A 22,647-nucleotide genomic window follows, 5' to 3' on the forward strand; every position below is an offset into this window, starting at 1 on the left:
AGCCACGTGCTCGCGCCAGTAGCTTTGACAGCGTTGCACGCTAAGTATGAAACAGAGTATAGGTATGCACGTGCCCAGTTTCTGAGCACACTGCCAAAAACTGGAATTGATTAGAATTTGAATCGGCCGCGATAATTTATCACCCGACTTGCGATAATGTATCGACAGGCTCGCGATAATGTATCGTCAGGCATTGCCTGACGATACATTACTTCCTTGCCTGACGCCGAAAGGAATAGCTCATTCATCAAATGTAACCGATACGTGACCGCCTTGTGCGGAATCATAGTTCTTGGTGCATGTATTGAAGGAGTTAACAAACCGTCGCTCAGTATATCAGCTACGGGAGATTTGTCGTTTAATTGCCCGAGGTTTCCCCTGTTTTCGTTCTGTAGCAATAATGCCAAATACAAAAATAAAACCTTTTTTTAAACTGTAATTCTAACAATGAAGGCTAGAAGAATACATGCTTGAGATAGATACGAAGTGAACCTCCTACAAGTTTTAGCACACATAATCGTTCAGCTTAGTGGCCTTACCCTGGAATCATCTGTGACCCTGGAACATTCATGTCGAGTATGCTACAGGCAACGCAGACCGTCTGCTTGGTTACCCAAAACGAAATGCCTTTCAATCTCCTTTCTTACTAAAACTAATCTCGCATAAATGCCTAGCCCGCTCGAAATTAGAATAAGCGTTATCCTTAAAGAATCCCGACCATCAAAGTCTTATAATTACATTGGAAGCAATTCAAAACCAAGCAGCTCGCTTCATCCTGAATAATTATCATGGTACAAATTAACATGAAAGCAATTTCAGCATTACCTGATTTGTCTTCCCGCCCTAGAAATGCTGGTATGTGTTTATTTACGAAGCTGAACAATCATAACTCACTTTTCCGCCAGAAAATAATGCTTCAACCATCTTAACACAAACTCTCGATCACATTTATAAGGAGGCACACTAAGCGTTAACACTCACACGTTCAATATCTAATTTATACCTAGAACATCAAACGAGTGGAACCACCTTCCATCTTTAATTGCCGCAATTACTCATTTTGTTTAGTTGATCTAATTGCCATATCTTTGTGTGTTCACTCTATAGTGTATCCTTAGTTGATCTAATTGGCATGTATGAGTGTCTTCACTCTCCCCTCTAATGTACTACGTATACCTTGAAGGTAAATTAAAAAAAAAAAAAAAAATTCTCCAGGCATTTATCGGTTGATCTGAACGTGGCGTCAGTTTATGTCTCACGATACGAACCATCAGACAAAGAGCCCACTTTGAGCCTGTAGACATGTCTTGTATTTGCGGGGCAATGACGACGACAAAATGTCTCTCTTGTGCATGGTAAAGTGTCGAATATTTGGCCCTCCAGTTCCGTTCATTTCGTAAAGAGCGATTTCTATGCTACAGAAAAAATAAAATACGTTTAAAGCGTAACTTCAACTAATATTTGCAATGTGAAAAAGTACGTAAAACGTATCTGATAAACTTGAGGAATGGGGTTCAGTTTGTTGAAACTTAAAATATTTATTGGAAGCAAAATTCCGCTTAGAAAAGTTGATTTGCCGGTGAAGTTGAATCAACTGGGAAGTGAAAAAGAAAACACCTCTAATTGGACCTTAAACTGGATATATCTAATATTCTTTACTAGCACGAAAAACACCCATTATTAGTGACATGTCAACTTTGGCGGAGTGGCAATTTTAATGGGTATTATTTAACTAAACATGAAAACTCTGTACATAAAATTAATTAGCGCCTGCATAACACTTATTTTACGCAAAAGAAAGAGCAGACAATTTTAACACCTGACTACAGGAATGTTATGCGCCCTTGCGTTGGTTCTGGTCAACGAGGCTGACAAGAGTTATGTTGTGTTAAGCGGTATTGACCTTTCCACAAGCGCGGCCATCTTGAATGTCGTCACCTCTGTTATGGGATAAAAAATCGTTTTGATATCTCCACGCCGCTGGAAGCTTAGTGCTCACAAAAATGCATGATTGTCACACATTCTTCTTTTGCCTCACCTATATTTTATCGTATACCCTAGGTTGAAATATCTTATATTTTCCGTACCGCATACCAGATACAGAACCCACGTGACTAAGAACGAAAGGAAACAAAAAAGTCTATATTTTATGATGTGCGATTTAGCAGCTTTATATCTGTGACAAATGTAAATATAAACTCTTATACAGTAGGAAAAAAACAATTTTCCACTCATAATGATCAGTTCGACCAGTAAGCTTATCAATGCAGCGCAATCGTGATTTGAGAAGTGATTTGGACGCAGCTAATACTTCTTTTAAATGTTATTGCGCGGTTGCAGAATGGATATGTTAGTGTATTACGATTCAACTTGTACAAATGCAGCTTGGTATAGCCTATGCATATATAAATACAAGTTTTACTTCTGGTATACGATGTATTCATACTTCAGTTTATGTTACAGTAACACCGATCTAATTTGTTTTTCATGTATATGGCGATTTGATTAGAGTTCTCTTACCCACGATCCACTTGGATTTTATGTTACACAGTCTACTTTAAATTAAAACTATGGTTTTATGATACAAAATAAATGACAGAGATTCAACAAACGAAAAAAAATGAGCATGCGTCTACTTTTTCGTCTAATATTAATTATACCAAATACTACGTGGTACACAAGGCCGTCGGGAAAGGGCTGGGCAGAAAAAAAAAACTATATGTATATATATTTCGGCCTAGGAATGCAAGCTGAGCAAAGAATCCAGGACGCAGTTTTACGCATTTAATTTTCCCCCATGTTAGAGTACACTATAATTGCCACACAACAAAGAGAACACGCTGGTAAACTCCTCGGCTGCGACATTTACCGGCGCATTTTCCCAGATGCTCGAGTGGTCGAAGACCCGCCAGCGTACGTCCCTCGTGTGGCAACTATCTTGAAAGAGGCGGCAATCGGCTGGGTCGAATCATCTGACGTCCAGACTGTATCCGGTGTCGACAACCGGGGCTTCACCATTAGTCAGCGTCGCCGCCATTCTTTGCATGCCAGTATCGCTACTGTTTTGCACACTCGAGGTGGTGATATAATCCCCCTCATTGCTTCACCCATATGTCATCAAAGTTTACTGCTTGAGTCACTAGGCAGCGCGATCGCTCGTTGCACACCAGATAACGTCCAGCCACTGTATTCGCACACTTAAAGCAGTTGCTCCAGAGACGCATTGCGACGCTTGAGCAACCTTATCCAAGTCGGAGAAAGAAACCAGCGATACAGAGAAAGCTGGGTTAGTTGGAGCTGCGAAGCAACGGAAAGACACAAAGCGCGCCATATGTTCACACGAGAAGCAAATACAGAGAAACGAAAGAGGACAGTGAGCGGGATTTAATGCTACGACTAACGGGCTGGTTAAAGTAAATTGCATAATTAATTTTGTTTTACAAATGTCGAAATATGACGGAGACGGACCGTTAGATCGCGCGTGAAGTCAGTCTGTTCTGAGATAGGGCGAAATGGCGCCTTATTCTGCCACTGCGTATGGGACATTTGACAGCGGCGACAGCAAGGGTACAGCTCTCGACTTTACTAAATGCATCCTAAGTGCCACTGCTTACACGCAAAAATGTTTAAACTGCAAGAGGGCGGCGTGTCGTCGCAAAAAGCCTTCCAGGGGGAACACCGGACGTTTTCTTCTTATACTTACGTAGCCTAGCTTTTTTCCCACGAACTTTGGTCCTCCTCTTGCTAGAACGATAGCCGTTTGTACGCCAAACTATCGCGACACTGGATTGCGGATTGCTGTGTGGGGGAGTCATCATGTACATTAACGCGATTCCTCGCTCTTTTGGGTCGACGCGCTTCTGCCAAACCTTTGCCCGTCGATGGGGATAAGTGCGACTACTCTGCTACAGACCATTCGAGACCTAAACGGGCAACAGCAACGAAAAGGCAAGCATTCAGTTTTCTCGGAAGGGTGCATGAAGAAAACCGAAAAGGAAACGGACGATAAAGGGCAACGCAGGAAAAAAAAAACACGAAAAAAAAAAAAAAAACCAATTGGTCGGTGCAGAGGTTTACTGTGCTGCTTAAATTTGCGTAAAACTACGGCTGCGGCTGAAGAAACGTCGACAGGCTCCTGCTGCATGACGATGTCGGGTGCGCCAGAAGCGAATGCCCGTGGCTCGGTGTCCGGTAGAGGCCAAACTGCAGGCCCGCGCGCCGCCATCTCCGAAGCGCATATGCGGAATTGCGAGCGATTATTTTTAACGCTTCGCCGAGTCACAGTCGCGCAAGCAGCCCGTGCCGTAGAGCACGCGAACTCGGCCGCTGTCCAGAGCGATGAGCGCAGATTATGTAATCACGGCTGCCGGAGCAGCGTTTTACACCGCTCTGGCAGCCCTCAATGAGACAGGAACGCGTAGCGCGTCGCGTTGAAGCGAGCGAACGTGCAAGCAAGCAGAGAAGAAAGGACGCGCGTATTTTGGACAAAATACGGGTACAGATTCTTTCTTATAAGGCCCTGTATTTCTTATTGCCATCGACGATTTCCTATGCCAACCAGTCCTGTCTGAAGGAACATATCATACGGCACACAACTTTTGTTTTCATCTTCAAGTTAGCAAATTCGGCATTGTGCGTTAAATAGGTTAATTAGTGGTTTATTGCACTCCTGACGAGACCTCCAGGCGTGCAGGCGACGAGGAAAGGCAGGTAGCCCATGCACAGTGTGTGCCCACGTCGCCACCTAGAGGCAGTATTATCTATTTACAAAAGAGATATGATGATAATAATGATGTGTGTGGAATGATGATGACGATGGGACGGCGAAGAGGGTAAAAAAGAGGGTAAATCTTTTTGTATAAGGCTCGTGGTAATACGACAACAAAAAATCGGGCATCCCAACAAAAAATAAAGACGTGGTCGACTGTTCCTGGTTGCTTGACAGAAAACAGTTGATCACCCAAGGTACAAACATATCCCTACCAATTAGTCCCACCTTTTCAAAAAAAGGTGAATCAGTGGAGCTTACAAAAAAAAAAAAACGAATTCGTCGAAACTGGCTTGATCATTCACTTTACTTGTGACAGCAAGCAAAAACAACTGCGTGGCAGGCGCCCTTGCTCGGTGGCTGACACGCAGAAAATAAGGCGCGGTATAAGAGAGCGGGAAACAGCTACGCTTTCGGTAAGGTCACGTGACCGATTTATTTGTTAACCTCAGACAAATGCTCAAGGGCAAACAGCGCAGAAAGATTAGTAACTGCGTCTACAACATTCTTCCAACACCCAAACACTTAGACAGGTGATATTTCATATGCCACTATAAAAGAAGAAAGTAATGCACCAGTTCTGTTTAAAGTAGCGTTCAAAGTATACTATAAGTTTATCTCGCGTGGTTTTTTTTCTTTATTTTGGCTCATACTTACCCTCCCTGGCCGTAACTATAAAAGGGCGGTCAATTGGAGTCCAGTTGATAGTCCCTGCAGTCAGTTTTATCGGGCGAAATTAGGCTTTTGTGCTTGAAGCGATACGGATTTCTCCGCCATTAGGCAGGGACGCTAGGTACTTCCTTGTCCCCATGGAGCCAGTCACGTGACGGAAAAATCCCTCTTGGCCGCAGCCACGGCCGCGTCCGCAAGATGAGCAAACCGGCCCAGGAGGTCCATAAACATCTTTTTAGAAGACTTACACTTTGTATTGTAGTAGTTTTTCTTAATGTTTATTTGTTACGATCTTTTCGGGTGCTATCATTGTACGCCTTTTTGTGCAGTGGGCAGAAGTAATTCATTTATCTGTATTTCGAGCCCCTTTGCGCTGTTCTGCGAACAGAATCGCAATTTATGATCGCAGTCACGCAAGAAAAAAAAAAAAAAGAAAGTTGGGCACGTTGTATGGAAATGATACCGAAAGTCTGCCCGATCGTAACGCAGTTGCAGAAGTGTTCTATAAATTTTCTAGTGTATGGCGGGACGAGCGCCCTTTTTCGATGGCTCTTTACGTAGCAACGACGCTTCCATTTGAAGATATGGCAACACACGAGTCGCTGACGAGATATGAGACGTAGCGAATCTCTCCATGAAGCCTCCGTGACTTCCGCTTCCGCCCACCAATCGTAATTCAATCATTCGTCGCTGCCTGAGCAGTGCGCAAGATAAAACTCTTCCAGGAAAAGGTCCAGTGGACGAAAGGATGGAAACATCTTGGCGTTCTATTGAAGCCTGAGGTTTGCAATTGTAGAAGACGAAATATGGAGCGATCCGCTGTCTTGACTCTAACCCGCCTCGCCATATACACTGAAACATCGCAGATTGGAAGAAATAAGTTCTCGGAAGAAGTGTTCTTAACACAGAATGCCGAATTTCGGGCTAAAATAATTACTCTCGAGTGTTACGAAACACCGTTACACGAGCCAAGACAACATAAGCATACATCGCTTATAGCAGTGTACCTAAAACATATAGGTGTACTTCGTCATAATTAAACCGAAGTCATTATAATTAGCTAGGTGTACTAAGCGGCGCAGCGGGAGTCGAACCCCGGACCGCGCGACCCACAGCCCGACGCTTTTCCTCGGCGCCACGAGGAAGAGGAGAACGGCGTCAGCACCTCCTTATCGATATTTAATTTTCTAATTCAGGTCGGCGAGAACAGCCTTTATATACATATCTAAAAAGAAAAGCCCGTCATTATTTAGCCTGTTTAAGATATGCGTCAAATTCAAGAAACGGTGGATCCACAAAACTGGGCGGTGCTTAGACTAGGGTGCCTTAATGTCCTTCTGTTTAGGGTGATGCCACCCTTTGTAGTACCCGATGCCGACAGCTCGCGCTCACGGGGAAAATACAAAGAAATCAACGAAAACAAAATGTCGCCATAGCACAGTCAGCGCCACAAACGCGTGCAGGGATACGCTCTTTCACGCGCTTCTGAACAAAAAATAAAAATAAAAGTGTGGGACAAAATGGCGAGATGTCTCCACCCTAAGCAAAGCGCACATGAAGGCACCCTAGCTTAGACCTTCCGGAAAGGGCGCACACGGGTATAGTTCCGTAGGTGGTGTACTCGATCGAGGTGTCGAAAGGCGGATAAGAACGGGCCGGTGGATTGAGACGCGTTATCCGTCAAAACGATCGGGAAACCGGGCGAGTCAGGTACGTTATAAAAACAAGTTGTATAGTTCCTGAGTCGAGCGTGCCTGTTTACACAATTGACACGTCGCCGCCTCGCTCGCTCCAGCGGCCGACAGCTTTGCGACCCACGCAACGTCCGCCGCTCGGCGCAGATCCCAGGCGCCTTGGCAGTCTGCCTTTAAGAGTGGGAAACACCAATAAACCACCGTCACGGTTTACAGTTCGGTAAGTGAGAAGCAGAACCAGCGGAAACGGACGTCGGCGCGCCGGAAAGTAGGATATTCTCGGCAACAGTTTCAGAAATTCGGTGCGTGACTGATTACGTTCGCGACGTGGGATTCGTTATTCGGCGTTCTTGTCGTCTAATGTTCTCATCGAAACGTGGGCCTTGAGAAAAACGTTCAGTTTCGAGCGCAAACTCCCTGCTGTGGCTATTCTGTTGCGATAAACTATTGGTTCTTAAGCTTTCATTGACAGTTTAAGAGCGCGGCGAGTCTCGAGCATCTAATTATCGATCCTCAGCCAATGAGATCGAACTATTAACCGATAAAGAAAGGCGAAGAAGCAATCACAAAGTTTGGAGATAACCGGCCACACGCCGCGCTTTTCAAGCTGTCGGTGTCTCTAGGAAAAAGTACGCGGGTAAAATAAAAAAAAAAGAAAGAAAAAAAAACTGAATCGAGTTAAAAAAAGAAATGAAAGAAATCAAGTATATTTTATTTAAATCATCGTAATTAAAAATTGATTCTTTTTCAAAACTTGTACTTTTAAACACGGCAGATTGAACGATAATCATTCGATCACTGAAGCCAATAGTACAAAAGAAAGGATTACTGTAAATATAAACGTTTTTAAAGTAAATTTAATCAATAACTTTCAATCGATGTAATCCCGCCATACGAAGACAACATTAGCTTATTTTTATTCACTTAGTGAAAAAAAAAAGCTGAATTTACTTTTCTTTTGTTTTGTGTTCAGATTAGTTTGCAATAGAACATTCCTTTTCTCGCGTTTTCTTTCTTTCTTTGGCTTTTTTTATTTGTTTGCAGTAGGGAATTACGTAACTCACAAAGTAAAATGTAGAAAATAAAATTTAAGAAAATTTGACGCTTTGATTGGCTTAGGAGAGTTGTTCGCTCGGTTCTTTGGTTTAAATACAAAACAAGTGCACATCGACAGCATCAAATGATACGAAAACAGTAAAGAAAACGTAAGGGTTCTTTCCGCGGGAAAGGTTTGATTTAAGTAATCATAGTAAAGACGGTGCAATTTAAGACACAAGTTAAACCGTGATATAAATCACGATTTAAAGTGTCTTGATTTTTATTCCAACCTGGTAGACGGTTTTTTGGCTGGGACATCCGTTATTCAAGAAGTAAGCTTTCCAAAATCTCCATTCTCACGCTTTGGCAAGCAGGGAAACCCTTTCAGAAAGATGCCAATTTTCTTTTCCTCGTTTTGTCGTAAACAAAACGGAGTAAAGGAAAAAAAAGTTTTGCCAACAAACGCCGACTGCATACTTCAGCGATTTTCAAGCCCGATCGCTGCGATGGAAAGCACGTGAAAGCTGAAAACCGGTTTTTTATTAGGCAGGACCAGTTTTGTGCACGTTATACTCGAAAAAAAGTAATCAATTATAATTACTATCACTCTTGGTTGAAAAATATCCAATTAGATTACATGATTACTTCACAGGAAGCATAATTGACCGTTACATGAAAAAAAAAAATAACCATTACTCTTTCGATTACATTCGATTTCCAAAACGGCATCGTTCTGCCGATTTCAAGACGGGCCTTTCGCGATGTGCATCATTGGATTAGATTCCCTGGATTACCATCTCCTAAATCAACCACTTTTGGTAGGACGTCGCCCGATCGAAGATCTGCTTTGAGAATGTCTAGGTAGGAAGGTCGTGGAAACAAAGGGCGCCAGTAGGAAGGGCAGGGAAAAATAGTATCGGCTACAAGTCATTTTATTACGTTCAAAAGTAATCACTGTTGCGAGTAGTGATTACTCCCTAATAAAAGTGACCGAAGAGTTACAAATTAACGCCAAAAAGTGATCGACTATAGGTAATCTCATTACTTGTAAAGAGTAAGTACTGAACAGGTCTCGGAAGGACACATAGAAGCTTGCACACCAGACACTTCTACGCGCAAATGAATCGAGGCGTCGGAGGTACGAATGCACCAGACAAAAAGGCAGCGCTCATCAGACCTGAATGACTTCACTGAAATTTGTGCGCGGACGTATACACATGGCTTACACTGCCCTTGCTATAGGCCATGATTCTCATTGGGCTCGGAAAGGTCATCAAATGCGCAAAATGAGGATAACTCAATCAAAATTGTAGCCTAAAAAAAAAGAAAAAAGATGAGCAAAATGTAGGGAAGTTATAGGGAATTTTAGCAAACCGTTACCATGTTCCGCGTACCGCACTAACGGCACCTTCGAAGCATGCTTCTAAGCGTGCTCCCGTCTGTCACGGTATCACACGGGCGCGCGCTTCAAAGCATACTTCAGAGGCTCCGGTAGTGCGGTACGCGGAACACGGTAACGATTTGCTAAAAGTCTCTATTATTGTTCCTATAAGCTACACCTGTGCGCGGCACTCCATAAATATGTCTTTGCGCGCGCCGTTCTGCAGATCTCTGCAACCGTCAAATCACCGTGATTTACGGACGGAGTTTGGCGAATAGCGAAGCAGAGAAAACGTTTCTACCTCATAATAATGTCTGGGACGCCGTGTGGAGACGAAACAGGAGAACGTGGTACATGCGGAGTGTCACATCGCAGAGTGCTCACCACACTCTAAAAAAAGTCCGTGCGTATACTTTTCCCGCACAGCACTCGGAGAGCCAATCACCGAAACTTACGGAGACAGCTCAGCGAATCACGATGCCGAAACATATGTTTAGACCAAAAAACGCAGTCTAAGTTCTGACAGTAAGCAATGCAAGAGTGACGTTCTGCATTGCTTAATGTCAAAACTCAAACTGCGTTTTTTTTTTGGTCTAAACATATGTTTCGGCATCGTCATTCGCTGAGCTGCCATCCGTAAGTTGCGGTGATTGGCTCTCCCCCGGTGATGTGCGGGAAAGTAGACGCACGGCATATTTTTATAGTGAAGAAAGTGAATGGGCACCGGCATTATTTTTTTATAGAATGATAGCTCAATGAAATGACTGCTCGACGATAGCGCGGACGTAGACCTTATATATATATATATATATATATATATATATATATATATATATATATATATGCACTCACTCGTGCGCTCTGCTGAAAAGATCGACTCTTTCGGCATGAAGCAGCGAGATTCTTCTTTCGGCCTTGCGTCTTTTTCATAACCTTCCTCGGAGTGCGTCGAAAGATACTCGCCCGGTGTTCGATTACAGAAACAGATTTACACTCGTCGTCTGAGTGCTGTTAGCGTATCTGCGGGCTTTTCCGGGGGAGGAGGTCAGGAAGAACGAGATCATGTTCTCTCCCGTGCTAGCAACTCGAGCCCATTTCATTCTGCCCAAGGAACGTCCGGAACGAGCAATGGGCTGGCAGTGAGCGCAGAGGCTAATAGTCACCAGCATCCGAAAATAAGATAATATGCACTGTGAACTACTATACCCACCGACAAACGAAAGATTGGCTTGACAGGTGCCGCCAAGTTATGGGAAATTTTGGCAAGTTACGGCCGCGGCTGCGATCATTGGACCCGATGGCCTCGAGCTTGAATCTCCAAGCGCCGTTCCAAACTGTGAAGTAGGGCTCGTGTTCAAACGGTCTGTGTTATGGCCTTCCCAAAGTTGCCCTTTTTAGGCGTCAGCCGCACTGACTAGCAGCCGACCGAGGTGCGTCCTGCTCATTGCCCCGAGGGCTATGTTCAGCGCTGCATGCTGTATTTTGCGAGTGTCTTGAAGCCAAGGTTCTGCGTCCATAATTCTCGCAGAGCAATACATAGTTCTACTTTGAAACTCCAAAGACCCAGACAACCTAAAAAACATCGACGGTTAGCATACAATTGTTCTTTATAGTGCGGACTTCGAAATTTTTGCTTAATTCTAACCTATCGCTAGGTCAGAAGTCCAATTGTAAGCCTTTGAGTTGAACAGAAATTTCAAATTGGGAATGGTAAAAACGAGACTCCGAACAAAATGTGTGCTAGATAGGACGACCTTAAATATTGGTTGCCAATGCATTAGCTAGTGTATAGTGCCTACCAATCACCTTGGCTTGCCATTTCAATTGTAATACGCACGATTACAACAGATTTGCAGCCAACTATAATTATTGTGCCATTAGTCCTGGACTGTGTGCGTGCTTGCGTGCGTATGTATGCGTGCGCGTGCTTGTGTGTGTGTGTGTGTGTGTCTGTGTGTGGATTGGATAGGGGAAGGAGGGGCTTTTTTAATAAATTACCGGGGGCCCACCGCTTGTCGACCCCTGCCAGGCAGAATACACAAGGCGCCGGCAGCCCATACACCCGAAGGAAATTAGAAGGGCATGACTGCAATGTCTACAGCCTGCAAGTCCCAGTTTCTGTAGAGCCCAACAGTCACCGCGATCTGAGCAAGTAACAGGTACCATATAAACATGCCATCCGCGCCGCGCATCTACATTGACGTCTCGCATGTCCAGAATTCAGAGTGCACAACATGTTTTCAAGCATGCCTTTTATTAGTGGGCTCACGTAAATATAAATGTTTTTGCGACTCCAACCAAGTGCACATGATCGTTGTTCTCCTGTTTCGCTATTTGGCCGCCAGGTTGCTCTTCTTTTCGCTGCATCGTTGGACCTGCGGAACACACTCGTTTCTTTCCTTCACGTGTGTATACAATACGCTCGCTTAATATCTTTTAGCACTGCAATAGTAATAATTTCCCAGCTCACGTTTCTGTTCGACCGAAATGATCAAACCCAGAATGCTGTTCACTGTGCCCCGCTTTCCACAGCAAGACCCTTGCTGGATTCCGCGCCGAATAAGTATTGTTTCAGTGAGCGTCCCAATGCTCCAAGTGGGGCCGACAACCCGGAAGAAAGCTAATTCCATGGGGTCTCACCTCGGCTTAGGAGGGCTCTGAACCTTGCCATTTTCCGCTGGTGCAAAACCGTCAGCGAGTTAATTTAAAGAGGGATTTTATTTCACATGAAAGTAGAAAACGGTAATTTAAATATCCAAGGAAGAAAAATCAGATAAAATGAACTGTTGAGCAAGGACACACGTGGTATGGTATACTGCGGCTTTTACCAAAACTTGGAAGCAACGATTACGGAATTTTACCGCCTATGTTGGTCATGAGAACTGTGTCACGCGCGGGGCCTCTAGTTTTAGCAACCCTGCTTGAGCTCATTTTGTTGTCTATAAAATTATTCCGCAGCTATTCATTTTGGAACTCCTCTTGACAAAGCAATCGCACGAAGTGGATAGGATAGCCGGTGAATGCGTATATGTGTGCCACAATGAGTTGTAAGTTTTCTGATAGGTTTTGTCTTAGCACAAAGCTCTCGTCACAACTTTCTGGTGAGCTGTTCAGAATTTTTGGGAATAAAGTCACGTGTTGTTCAACGTTTCTGCATTTTCCTACCCTTCCCGAGCTTTTATACGTTCTCTGTCCTACAGTGCATCGCGTGTTGTAAAACACCTCGCACAATATATGGAAATACTAATCGTGTTACGCGATGGAAATATGTCGTCACATGAGTGAGTTTGTCAATAATTTTGTCTAGAGCATTGTTGAGAGCTGTCGGATTGTACCCCAGTTTGCGATACCGACCGTTGGGAACATAGTGACGTTATAATACTCTCGTAGATCCAACAAGTATTGGTAAGGGGCAGACTTGTAACACGTTACGTGTAACGCGTTACTTGTACCTAGCTATATTTTTTTTGTTCCGAAGTAGCGGTTTAGTTACTTTTTAAGAGAAGGAACAAGTTACGTATTCCGTTACTTTTTGACAAAGTAACGAGTGGCAGTATTTAGCTCCCTCTGGAGGGGAACGCTTACAACACAAGTATACCCATCCAATATCCCAGCTCGAGCCTGTATTTTGCACGATGTGAAAATATGAGATAGACCATAAAATGTGCGCACGACATATCAACATAGCCTCACTTATCCCTGAATGAACGCGTTAAAAACAAGAAATAATTAACGACGATACAAATTGGAAGGGGCTACCGCTTCGTAAAAACAACACATTCGGTGTACCGAGAAAAAAAAAAAAAACACGTTACTTTCAAGCTGAGGTAACGCGCTCTTCTTGGATCGGAGTAACGAGCAACGCATTTAGTTACTCTTTAAGCCAGTAACGAGCAACGGTATCTAGTTACTTTATTTCAGCAAGGTGTATACATTTCGGGAAGGTGGTACCTTTGATGCGGTTAGTGTATACACAGATAATATCAGTAAAAGTATACTGTGAGCGAAGTTCCAATGATTTATCGGAGCATCTCAAATTAAGGTTGGGGAACCGTCAAGAAGACAGGCAAACGTCCACTCTAAAAAAAGCCCGTGCGTCGACTTTCCCGCAAAACACTTGGAGAGCCAATCACAGCAACTGACGTAGGCAGCTCAACGAACGACGATGCCGAAACATATGTTTAGACCAAAAAACGCAGTCTGAGTTGTGACATTAAGCAATGCAAAACGTCACACTTGCGTGCCTAGTGTCACAACTCGGACTGCGCTGTACTACAAGAAAATTTGTGAACATTTTTCTCTTAGTAAAAATATGCTGTATAAACCGGAATATAGGTCGAATTTATTTGTGAAAATGGGCCTGAAAAAGTCGACCCTCGTTTTATACAACAGTGATTAACGAAAAAAAAAAAATCTCGCAACATTAGGTGGGTGAAGCCGCCATCTTGTTTTTCTTTGCAATCGCCTACCACTCGTCCACTTGTCGCGATGCTCACGATTCACTTTCACTCGTGCTCTTTGGTGTGTGACATCTACAGTTGCCGCTCCCGGGGTGATAAAGAACGGAAGTAGAAGAGAGTTCACGGTAGCCTTCAAGAAGAAGACAATCGCCTATGCAGAGCTCCACGGGAATCTTGCAGCACAGCGAGAGTTCGGAAGCATACGCTATTGGCGAGGCGATAGACAAAAACTGGCGGCGTGCAGCAAGGCTAAGAAAACTTCATTTCATGGAAGGACTGCGGTGTACCCCGAATTGGAAACAAAGGTGGCAAATTTAATTCCGGATCTGCACGCCAGATCGCTACCTGTGACGTCGCAGTGCATCCGTACAAAAGTCGTCGAGGTCGCTCGCGCCTCCGGGCTCTTGAGGACGCAATTCAAATGGACGGCATCGTCCCTTTGAATTGCTTTAATGAACTTGTCGTCGGACGAAGGTTCTGAAGAATCTCAGTAGTAACGCTCGCACACTTCCTGTTTTATTTCGTGCGAAGCAATTAAATAAATGTGCCACGTTTATCACCCGTCCGTATACTTGGCCAGTTTCGTTACCAAGGTAAGGTTATATTTTCTTGCCTTAAAAACTTTTTGCGCTTTTTGCAACTTGTATATTAGGGGGTCGATCTATATTCCGGTTCAACCTGTATTCCAGTTTATGCGGTAGACGAAACAAGGCAGTACCTATTGAAATACAATTGCTTTACTATATATTCCTACACTTAAGAGTTGGGTGAAACCGATGAAGGAGCACTCGCTCATTAAGTTATTGTTAGTCTATTGGCAAGCTAAGGCGTTAGTGAACGGTGTTGTTAATGAATGAACCTCTTCATTTATTGACTCTTAAGAATCCTTCTAGGGGGCAATTAACATGAAAGAAAAAGCAAATAAAGAAAAAATATGAATGCATTAAATCCATAATAATATTATTATTTATTTCTCTTGTATCGTCTTAATTGTACAAAGTGAAGCCGAGCATGATTGCTGCTTTGCAGCCACAATCTTGGCGGTCGAGTCGTAGCGGGGTAACCAAAATATTTCTGAATTGTAATGTGAGGCAGCGGGATCAGGCGTCATAGTATTGCAACACGCTAACGCCGATACAATGCGAATTCCGCGTTTCCTTTCGACTGAGTTTTCCACCGTTGCAGTATGCTGCTGCAAATTGAGTTATCAGCCTCCAAAATATTTCTCAGATGATTGTGGAGTACGGGGTGATGGGAAAGTTTTGCAACTCGGCTCTAACCAAACGTCTGACAGTGATGTCTTTATAACCTTGGTTAGCTCATCTCTCTAGACAAACAAGTTCATAATATCAAGACTGGCGGTTCCGCTTTTGGTCTGCACCAGTCAGTTAAACATGGCGCCCTTCCCCAATTTCAAGCTTGAGTACCGGAGCGTGATGAAGTTTTTGTGCAAAGAAGGGAGTTCCGCCAAGGAAATTCACAGTAGAATGGTGAATGTGTATTGCGATGAATGCCCTTCATATGCTACAGTAACTCTTTAGTTCAACGAGTATAAACGCGGTCGTGTGGGCGTCCAAGACGACCCCATTTCAGGGCGGCCCAGCACTTCAACCGATTTAGATAATTCAGCCCGAGCAGAGAGCTTCATCATGAAAAATCGCCGAATTAAGGTGTCCGAAGTTGCTACAGAATTGGATATTTCGTATGGCAGTGCTTTCACAATCATCTACGACGTTTTCGGTATGTCGAAGGTCTCGGCACGATGGGTGCCACGGAACCTCTCTATGCAGGATCGGCAGCACCGCTTGCCTTCGTTAAGGGAGCATTTGAGCACCTATGAAAGCGACCCGAAAGATTTTCTCGCCCGCCTTGTGACTGGGCATGAGACGTGGCTTTACCAGTGGGACCCCGAAACAAAACAACAGTCTATGAAGTAGTGGCATTCGGGGTCCCCTCCCCCCCCTTCCCTCCGGAAGAAGTTCAAGACGCAACGCTCGGGGAAGACAGTGATGGCGACAGTTTTTTGGGACGCCAAAAAGAATCATTGATTATCTGAAAAACAGCGGGACAAAAACAGGCAAATATTATGCCAACGTTCTCCGCAAACTGCGTGAGGCCAAAGTGGAAAAACGACGAGGATTGGTGACAAGAGGCGTTTTCCTCCTGCATGACAACGCCCAAGTTCACAAGTCTCGCGTTGCTCAGGCTGTCATTCGAGAATGTGTTTTCGAAGAGCTTGACCACTCACCATACAGTCCTGATCTCGCCCCTAGTGACTTTCGTTTATTCCCAAATCTGAAAAAAAAACATCTAAAAAGAAGGTTCGATGACTTGAGTGCACTGCGAACTGCCAGAGAGCAGCGGCTTAACGAGCAGAAAGAAAATATTTGTTTTTTTGCGCGCTATCAAAAGTTTTTTAATGCAAATGGGAGAAGTGCCTTAGTGTGGAGGGGGATGATGTTGAAAAATATTCTTTTTTTCAAAGCCCTGGTAGTTTTCTATATATGCGAGTTGCAAAACGTTTTTTATCACCCCTCGCATATTGTAAGGCTGTCAACGGTTTCCAGACAATCTCAGAGTGTTGCAATCCTATGACCACATTGTGGAGGTGGGCCATGATTTGCTGATTTTTATTACACTCTAAAAAAGTATGTGCGTTTACTTTCACGCACAACGCTCGGAGAATCAATCAGCGCAACCTTCGGAGGCAGCTCAGCAAATGACGGTACCGAAACATCTGTTTAGACCAAAAAACGCAGAGTGAGTTGTGACATTAAGCAATGCAAGCGTGACGTTTTGCATTGCTTAATGTCACAACTCAGACTGCGTTTTCTGGTCTAAACATATGTTTCGGCATCGTCATTCGCTGAGCTGCTCCAAAAGTTGGGCTGATTGGCTCTCCGAGTGTTGTGCGTGAAAGTAGACGCACGGACTTTGTTTAGAGTGTATATGGTTTGTATTAGGTCTAACGCAAGTGATCGGCACTTCCCCTTCCCAGTAATCTTTTCAACATTATGATGATGCCTCCGCGCGTAATGCCCCGAAATATGAAAAAAAAAACAAAAAACAAAAAAAAAACGCTATTGAATAGAAAAGAAGTACTATCAGGGAGAGGCTAGATTCACAGTAGAATTTCGCGATAGAACGTCAGAGGTTATCATTAACATATCTAGTTTCGTTAACGTAATAAATGAAGCAACGCAATTCTAATCTACTAAGTTAACCTATGCAGTGCCTTACTGGTGGTTAGAATTGATGTTCCTTCGCCCGTGGCCCCGACGCATGACATTCCTGGAGTGAGCACCACCCGTTAAGAACGTAACGACCAGGAAATGGAGAACAGCCTAAATGCCGACTGGGGGAACTCGACAAGGAAGTTTAAAAGTGTTTTTCACCTTTGGTTATTTTCCGTTGTATATGCATGCATACCATGTTTATACTTAATAATGTGGACATCAAGAAAAAAAAATTTGTGAGGAGCTTTTTTTTAATATGTGGCTAACAAAAAAAGAAAAAAAAATTAAAAGCATGTCAAGATACCTCATTTTGCGTTTTTCATTATGCGGTCTTAGCTTTTCTGTGGCGTCTCTGCCGCCTGTTGCAATTTGCACTTCCTTCATCACCCTCCGCTCAATTGGGATGCTAGAACAGCGCTGGGGGTTTAGGCTACATAGCGTAGGCAGGGCACGCTAAAATTTCTCCCGGTTATAGGTGGCCATTAAGCAGGCCGTTTATAGCCGGAGAAACGTTTAGCTTACTTACAAGACCTGCAAGAGGCGAAATAACCAGAATCTGATTGAGAGTGTATGTAACATCTTGGGTAATTGCGAGAGATTTAATTTTGTTCTCTTCTCTCGTACCATCCTAAGCACATTCGCCAGGCCACTTCGATTCTGTCTCGAGAATCAAGACTCTTTGAAAACGGAGAGAATACAATATACTTTCCTCCTGGTCTGTTTTTTTCTTTCTTTTTCACTATGATAACAAGATAAAGAGGGGTAGACCTCGTCGTTCACGTGGTTCACGAGCAACAGCCACTGACAGCTTCAGAAACGCAGGGTGTATCATCTTCAGGCTTCTCGCTTTCCGATTGGAGTTCTTCAGTGTCGGCTAATATAGAACAGTCTGATTGGCCGCGTAGCGCTAATCAGTAGTTCGGAACTTTGGTGTACACTCTAAAAAAACTTTGTGCATCTACTTTCACGCACAACACTTGGAGAGCCAATCACCGCAACTTACGGAGGCAGCTCAGCGAATGACAATGCCGAAACATACGTTTAGACGAAAACACGCAGTCTGAGTTGTGACATTAAGCAATGCAAAACGTCACGCTTGCATTACTTAATGTCACAACTCAGACTGCGTTTTTTGGTCTAAACGTATGTTTCGGCATTGTCATTCGCTGAGCTGCCTCCGTAAGTTGCGGTGATTGGCTGTTCCAGTGTTGTGCGGGAAAGCAGACTCACAGGCTTTTTTTAGAGTGTAGGTGGACGTTGGGGGGGGGGGGGGGGGGCGTCTTGGGATGAATGGTTGTTCGCTCGTTGCTCGAGTTAGTGCGAGGTTGCTTACTAGCAATTGTTTTCTGTGTATAGCTCCCGCCTGAACATCAGACGTCCGGGATACTTGCGGGCTTGTCTCGAGTGAGGGACAAAGAACACTTCCGAGAGGGGACAACCTCTTCCATCCGCCACGTGGCGTCTTCTTAGTCGGTCGGTTAGAATCGCGGTGGCAACGAAAGGTCGCCGCCTGCCGCATGGAGTACGCTTCTCGACGCCCGGGTTTTTTGGCCAGAGACACGATTCGATATGATCGATGATTTCGTTCTAAATTACGAAAAAGATACTCGTTTGGATTAAACGTGCTGCGCATAAATAATGCGAGAGCAAACAAACGCACCAACGCCGTTATACCTTTAGGTATTGCTCGAGATAAACACACAATTAGTTGACCGTCTTTTTCGAAAGTATTCTTGGTACACGTAATGGGTAGTATCACTTGTAATGACAGCAACATAAACCTGTACTACATGTTCAAGACAACGAGTGGAATTCAGTTACAACCGCTAGAGGTAAAAGCATGTTATACCTCGTAACAACATTATTTTATTGAACCTCAAATTCTGTTATCCGAATAACGTTTGAAGTTCACTTGATATACAAGAACACTGGACACCTGTGACCCGAAGGCAGCTCAGGTTCCGTCTAAACAGCTTTCCACCTTGGCGATTCTCTTTCCAAGTCTCAGTGTGGAATAGTGTTGGCTGCTGTTAATTTACAGGTCTTCGAAATGAACACTATGGTACCTGCATTACGGGCTCCATAAATTAAGTGCGAGATTTCTCTAGAGAAAGCCCATAATAGTTTTCTTACATTACTTACGCCTACGCTGCCTGCCAGGTAAAAATTTTAATTTTACTCCGTATTAAATTCTAAATATAAAAACTGCTGCCGTTGATTTCTTTTTTTTTTTTTTTTTTGCCTATGCGAGAGTATTGCTTTTATGCGCCATGTGATACGTCAGTTTTCAGGGCGCGAAATTTGAAAACTCATACCGCGAAACTTGAAAACAACGAAACTGACCTTAACGGAGCTGACATTATTAGTCGTAGTCAAATCGCTTCAGAAAACTATTAAACTGCTAGCTGAAATACTCCCGAATAAAGTTCTAATTCTTGTTAGAAAATTACTTAAAGAAGTAACTGAATCGAAGTAATTATATTAATCTTCGTGCCAATCGGTCCAATGAAGTTTCGATTCGGTTTGTCCTAACCAGGGTACCACTTGCCGCAATCACGCCGCTACAACCCCATTCTAGATGAGAGTAATTCGCGGCGCATCAAGGACACGGTTGCGCACAGAAAAACAGGTCGAGTGAGCGTTGTGTCAATATCTCCGGAGAGCAGTTGAGCGCCAAAAGCCCAGTTTGCCTCGCGGTCAGTCGCTCGAGACGCGGAGGCTCCCGGAGCGAGCGGCGCCCAGCAAACGCGAGAAGTCGGCCCAGCGGGAGGCCCCCGAAATTGCGCAGCCTGGATCTAGGTTGCTAGTTCCAAACTGCGACGACTCGCACCGCGTGTCACTACAGTGGCGAGTTGTGACGATCGGAAGCAGTCAAGTTTTCTGGGGAATCGGGAGCTTCGCAGCGGGGCGTGGAGGGCCAACTCACCGCAGAGCCAGATCCAGAAGAGGGCCATGGTGCAACCGATGAAGCGCTCTCTACATCCGTAACTGCATCCCAAGAGCGCCGGCGGGTGTCAAGACAGCGGGTGCGAGAGCAATTCTCTCCGTCGCGGAGCTCGGAGACACTGTTTTCTCGAGCGTGCCGCGGCGCGGTCTTCTGCAAGAAGGAGCGAGAAAGGCGCGACGCGGAGGCAGCGTGCGCCGGGCGAGGGAAGGAAGCCAGGAGGCAGCACTCGCTCGTTCTGCAGCCGGCCCCAGAGCACCGCTGCCCCCGCTTGCCGCTTCGTAGCCGGTGGCCATCTGCTCGCTGCACCGGCCAGCAGGACCCGCCAATGGGGCTATCCGCGCCGCCACAATGAGCGGGGGCAACGCGCCGGACACACCTCGCGTCAATCTCGACGGCCGTATTGACTCTCGCACCTTGTATGTTTCGAGATAGTGGCGCACGTGAGGGTACGCCTGCCGCCGCGCCTCACTAGCCGTCACCTCAGTGACCTCCAGACGCCAGGTCAGGGACCACCGTGCCACGGCTGGACAGCTCGGATTGAAAGTGTGAAGCTCCGTCTCCTATTGGTCGGGACGTTGATCTTCTTTCCCTCCAGACAAGTGGTGCTTGTCTTCTCGCTCACGTATTACGGGTTTTCCTGATAGCATCTGCCTTTAATCGTTCGCAAATGGCAGCCACCAAACCGCCGATCCTGAACTTATTTGGGTCCCTATCTTTTCATTTTTCTTGGATGCGAGTGGCAGCCGATTTTGAACCTTCCTGGTGTTACCTGACCCCCACGTCTTCCTTTAGGATTTGCGGAAGAGACGGACATTGAAGCGGAATTTTAGCCGTGTGCTTCCGATGAGTCCTAGTCAATCTTGAGACCTTTAGAAAAATAGATACAGCGTACAAAAGACGCAATACGAATATATATATATATATATATATATATATATATATATATATATATATATATATATATATATATATATATATATATATATATATATATGGGTGATTTCATCTCAAATCGGGCAGGCTAAGAGGGTCTCATTTTTTATTTTCACGAAAAAAATATATGTTTTGGGGGTATTTGTCTAATGAAGGAGGGCGCAAACCGCATGTTCTCCCGATTTTTTGTTCTCGAGTTACGAGCCGTAGAAGCCGCAGTGGCAGAAACTAGTGTTTTTGCCTGCCGTCGCAGGTCGCGTGTTTGACACCGTCTGCTGACGCTATTGTTTCCTCTACACCCTTTTAACTTTTCCCCCTCATTTAATAGGTACTATAAAGATACCTTGATGTATTCAAATATTTTTAGGAATTTGATTGTTTTCTAAAACACATGTCAAACTCGTCACTCCGGTCGCTTTCGGTCAAATTTGACAGGTCATTACTTTGTCTGTACTTAAGGTAAATTTTCTTTCTTTGACTCTACAGAAAGCCCAAAGCAAGCCCATTATAGATATAATGATATCATTATGATCTGTCGACTAGCCGCTCCGCTACCTTCACGTAAACGTTGTAAGAAATAACAAATGATGAACGTTTGAGGTCGATTTTCTCAAAAACCCCATTTTTGTAAATTTTTATTTGTTAAATTCTTTTAGACATATTAGTCGACTACAAGAAAAAACAGTCTAGAATTGTAATATTTTGGTTGTATGTCCTCTGTTTGAGCCGCAATCGCGTGAAATGTGTGAACATTTGTTATTTTTCACAACGTTTACGTGAAGGTAGCGGACTGGCTACTTCGCAGATAATAATGATATTATTATATCTATAATGGGCTTGCTTTGGGCTTTCTGTAGAGCCCAAGAAGGAAAATTTACCTTAATGTCAGACAAAGTAATGACCTGTCAAATTTGACCGAAAAGCGACCGGAGTGACGAGTTTGACATGCTTTTTAGAAAACAATCAAATTCCTAAAACAATTTGAATACATCAAGGTATCTTTATAATACCTATTAAATGAGGGTGAAAAGTTAAAAGGGTGTAGAAAAAACAATAGCGCCAGCAGAGGGTGTCAAACACGCGACCTCCGACGGCAGGCAAAAACACTAGTTTCTGCCACTGCGGCTTCTGCGCTTCGTAACTGACGAACAAAAAATCAAGGTAACATGCGGTTTGCGCCCTCCTTCATTTGATAAATGACCCCAAAACATATATTTTTTTTCGTGAAAATTAAAAATCAGACTTTTGTAGTCTGCCCGATTTGAGATGAAACCTCCCATATCGGGCAGGCTGAAAGGGTCCAGTTTTTAATTTTCACGAAAAAAATATATGTTTTAGGGGCATTTCTCAAATGAATGAAAGCGCAAACCGCATGTTCCTCAGATTTTTTGTTCTCGAGTTACGAAGCGTAGAAGCCGCAGTGGCAGAAACTAGTGTTTTTGCCTGCCGTCGCAGGTCGCGTGTTTGACAGAATCTGCTGGCGCTAGTGTTTTTTTACACCATTTTAACTTTTCCTCC

The 22,647-nt window shown here is 44.2% G+C and overlaps 1 protein-coding gene across 3 annotated transcripts in view; it reads right to left on the bottom strand.

The window, feature by feature from the left end:
- The window catches only part of LOC8038470, a 215,804-nt gene extending 195,440 nt beyond the window's left edge, over positions 1 to 20,364 (bottom strand). For all 3 annotated transcript variants that reach the window (XM_042287120.1, XM_042287121.1, XM_042287122.1), the window contains exon 1: positions 20,176 to 20,364. In XM_042287120.1, coding sequence (XP_042143054.1) covers positions 20,176 to 20,203 — 28 coding nt within the window. In that variant the 5' untranslated portion in view covers positions 20,204 to 20,364. The remainder of the gene's footprint in view (positions 1 to 20,175) is intronic.
- Positions 20,365 to 22,647: the final 2,283 nt, after the last annotated feature.

This window comes from Ixodes scapularis, unplaced genomic scaffold (genome assembly GCF_016920785.2).
Source record: "Ixodes scapularis isolate PalLabHiFi unplaced genomic scaffold, ASM1692078v2 PGA_scaffold9__187_contigs__length_104089568, whole genome shotgun sequence".
Classification (NCBI taxonomy): domain Eukaryota; kingdom Metazoa; phylum Arthropoda; class Arachnida; order Ixodida; family Ixodidae; genus Ixodes; species Ixodes scapularis.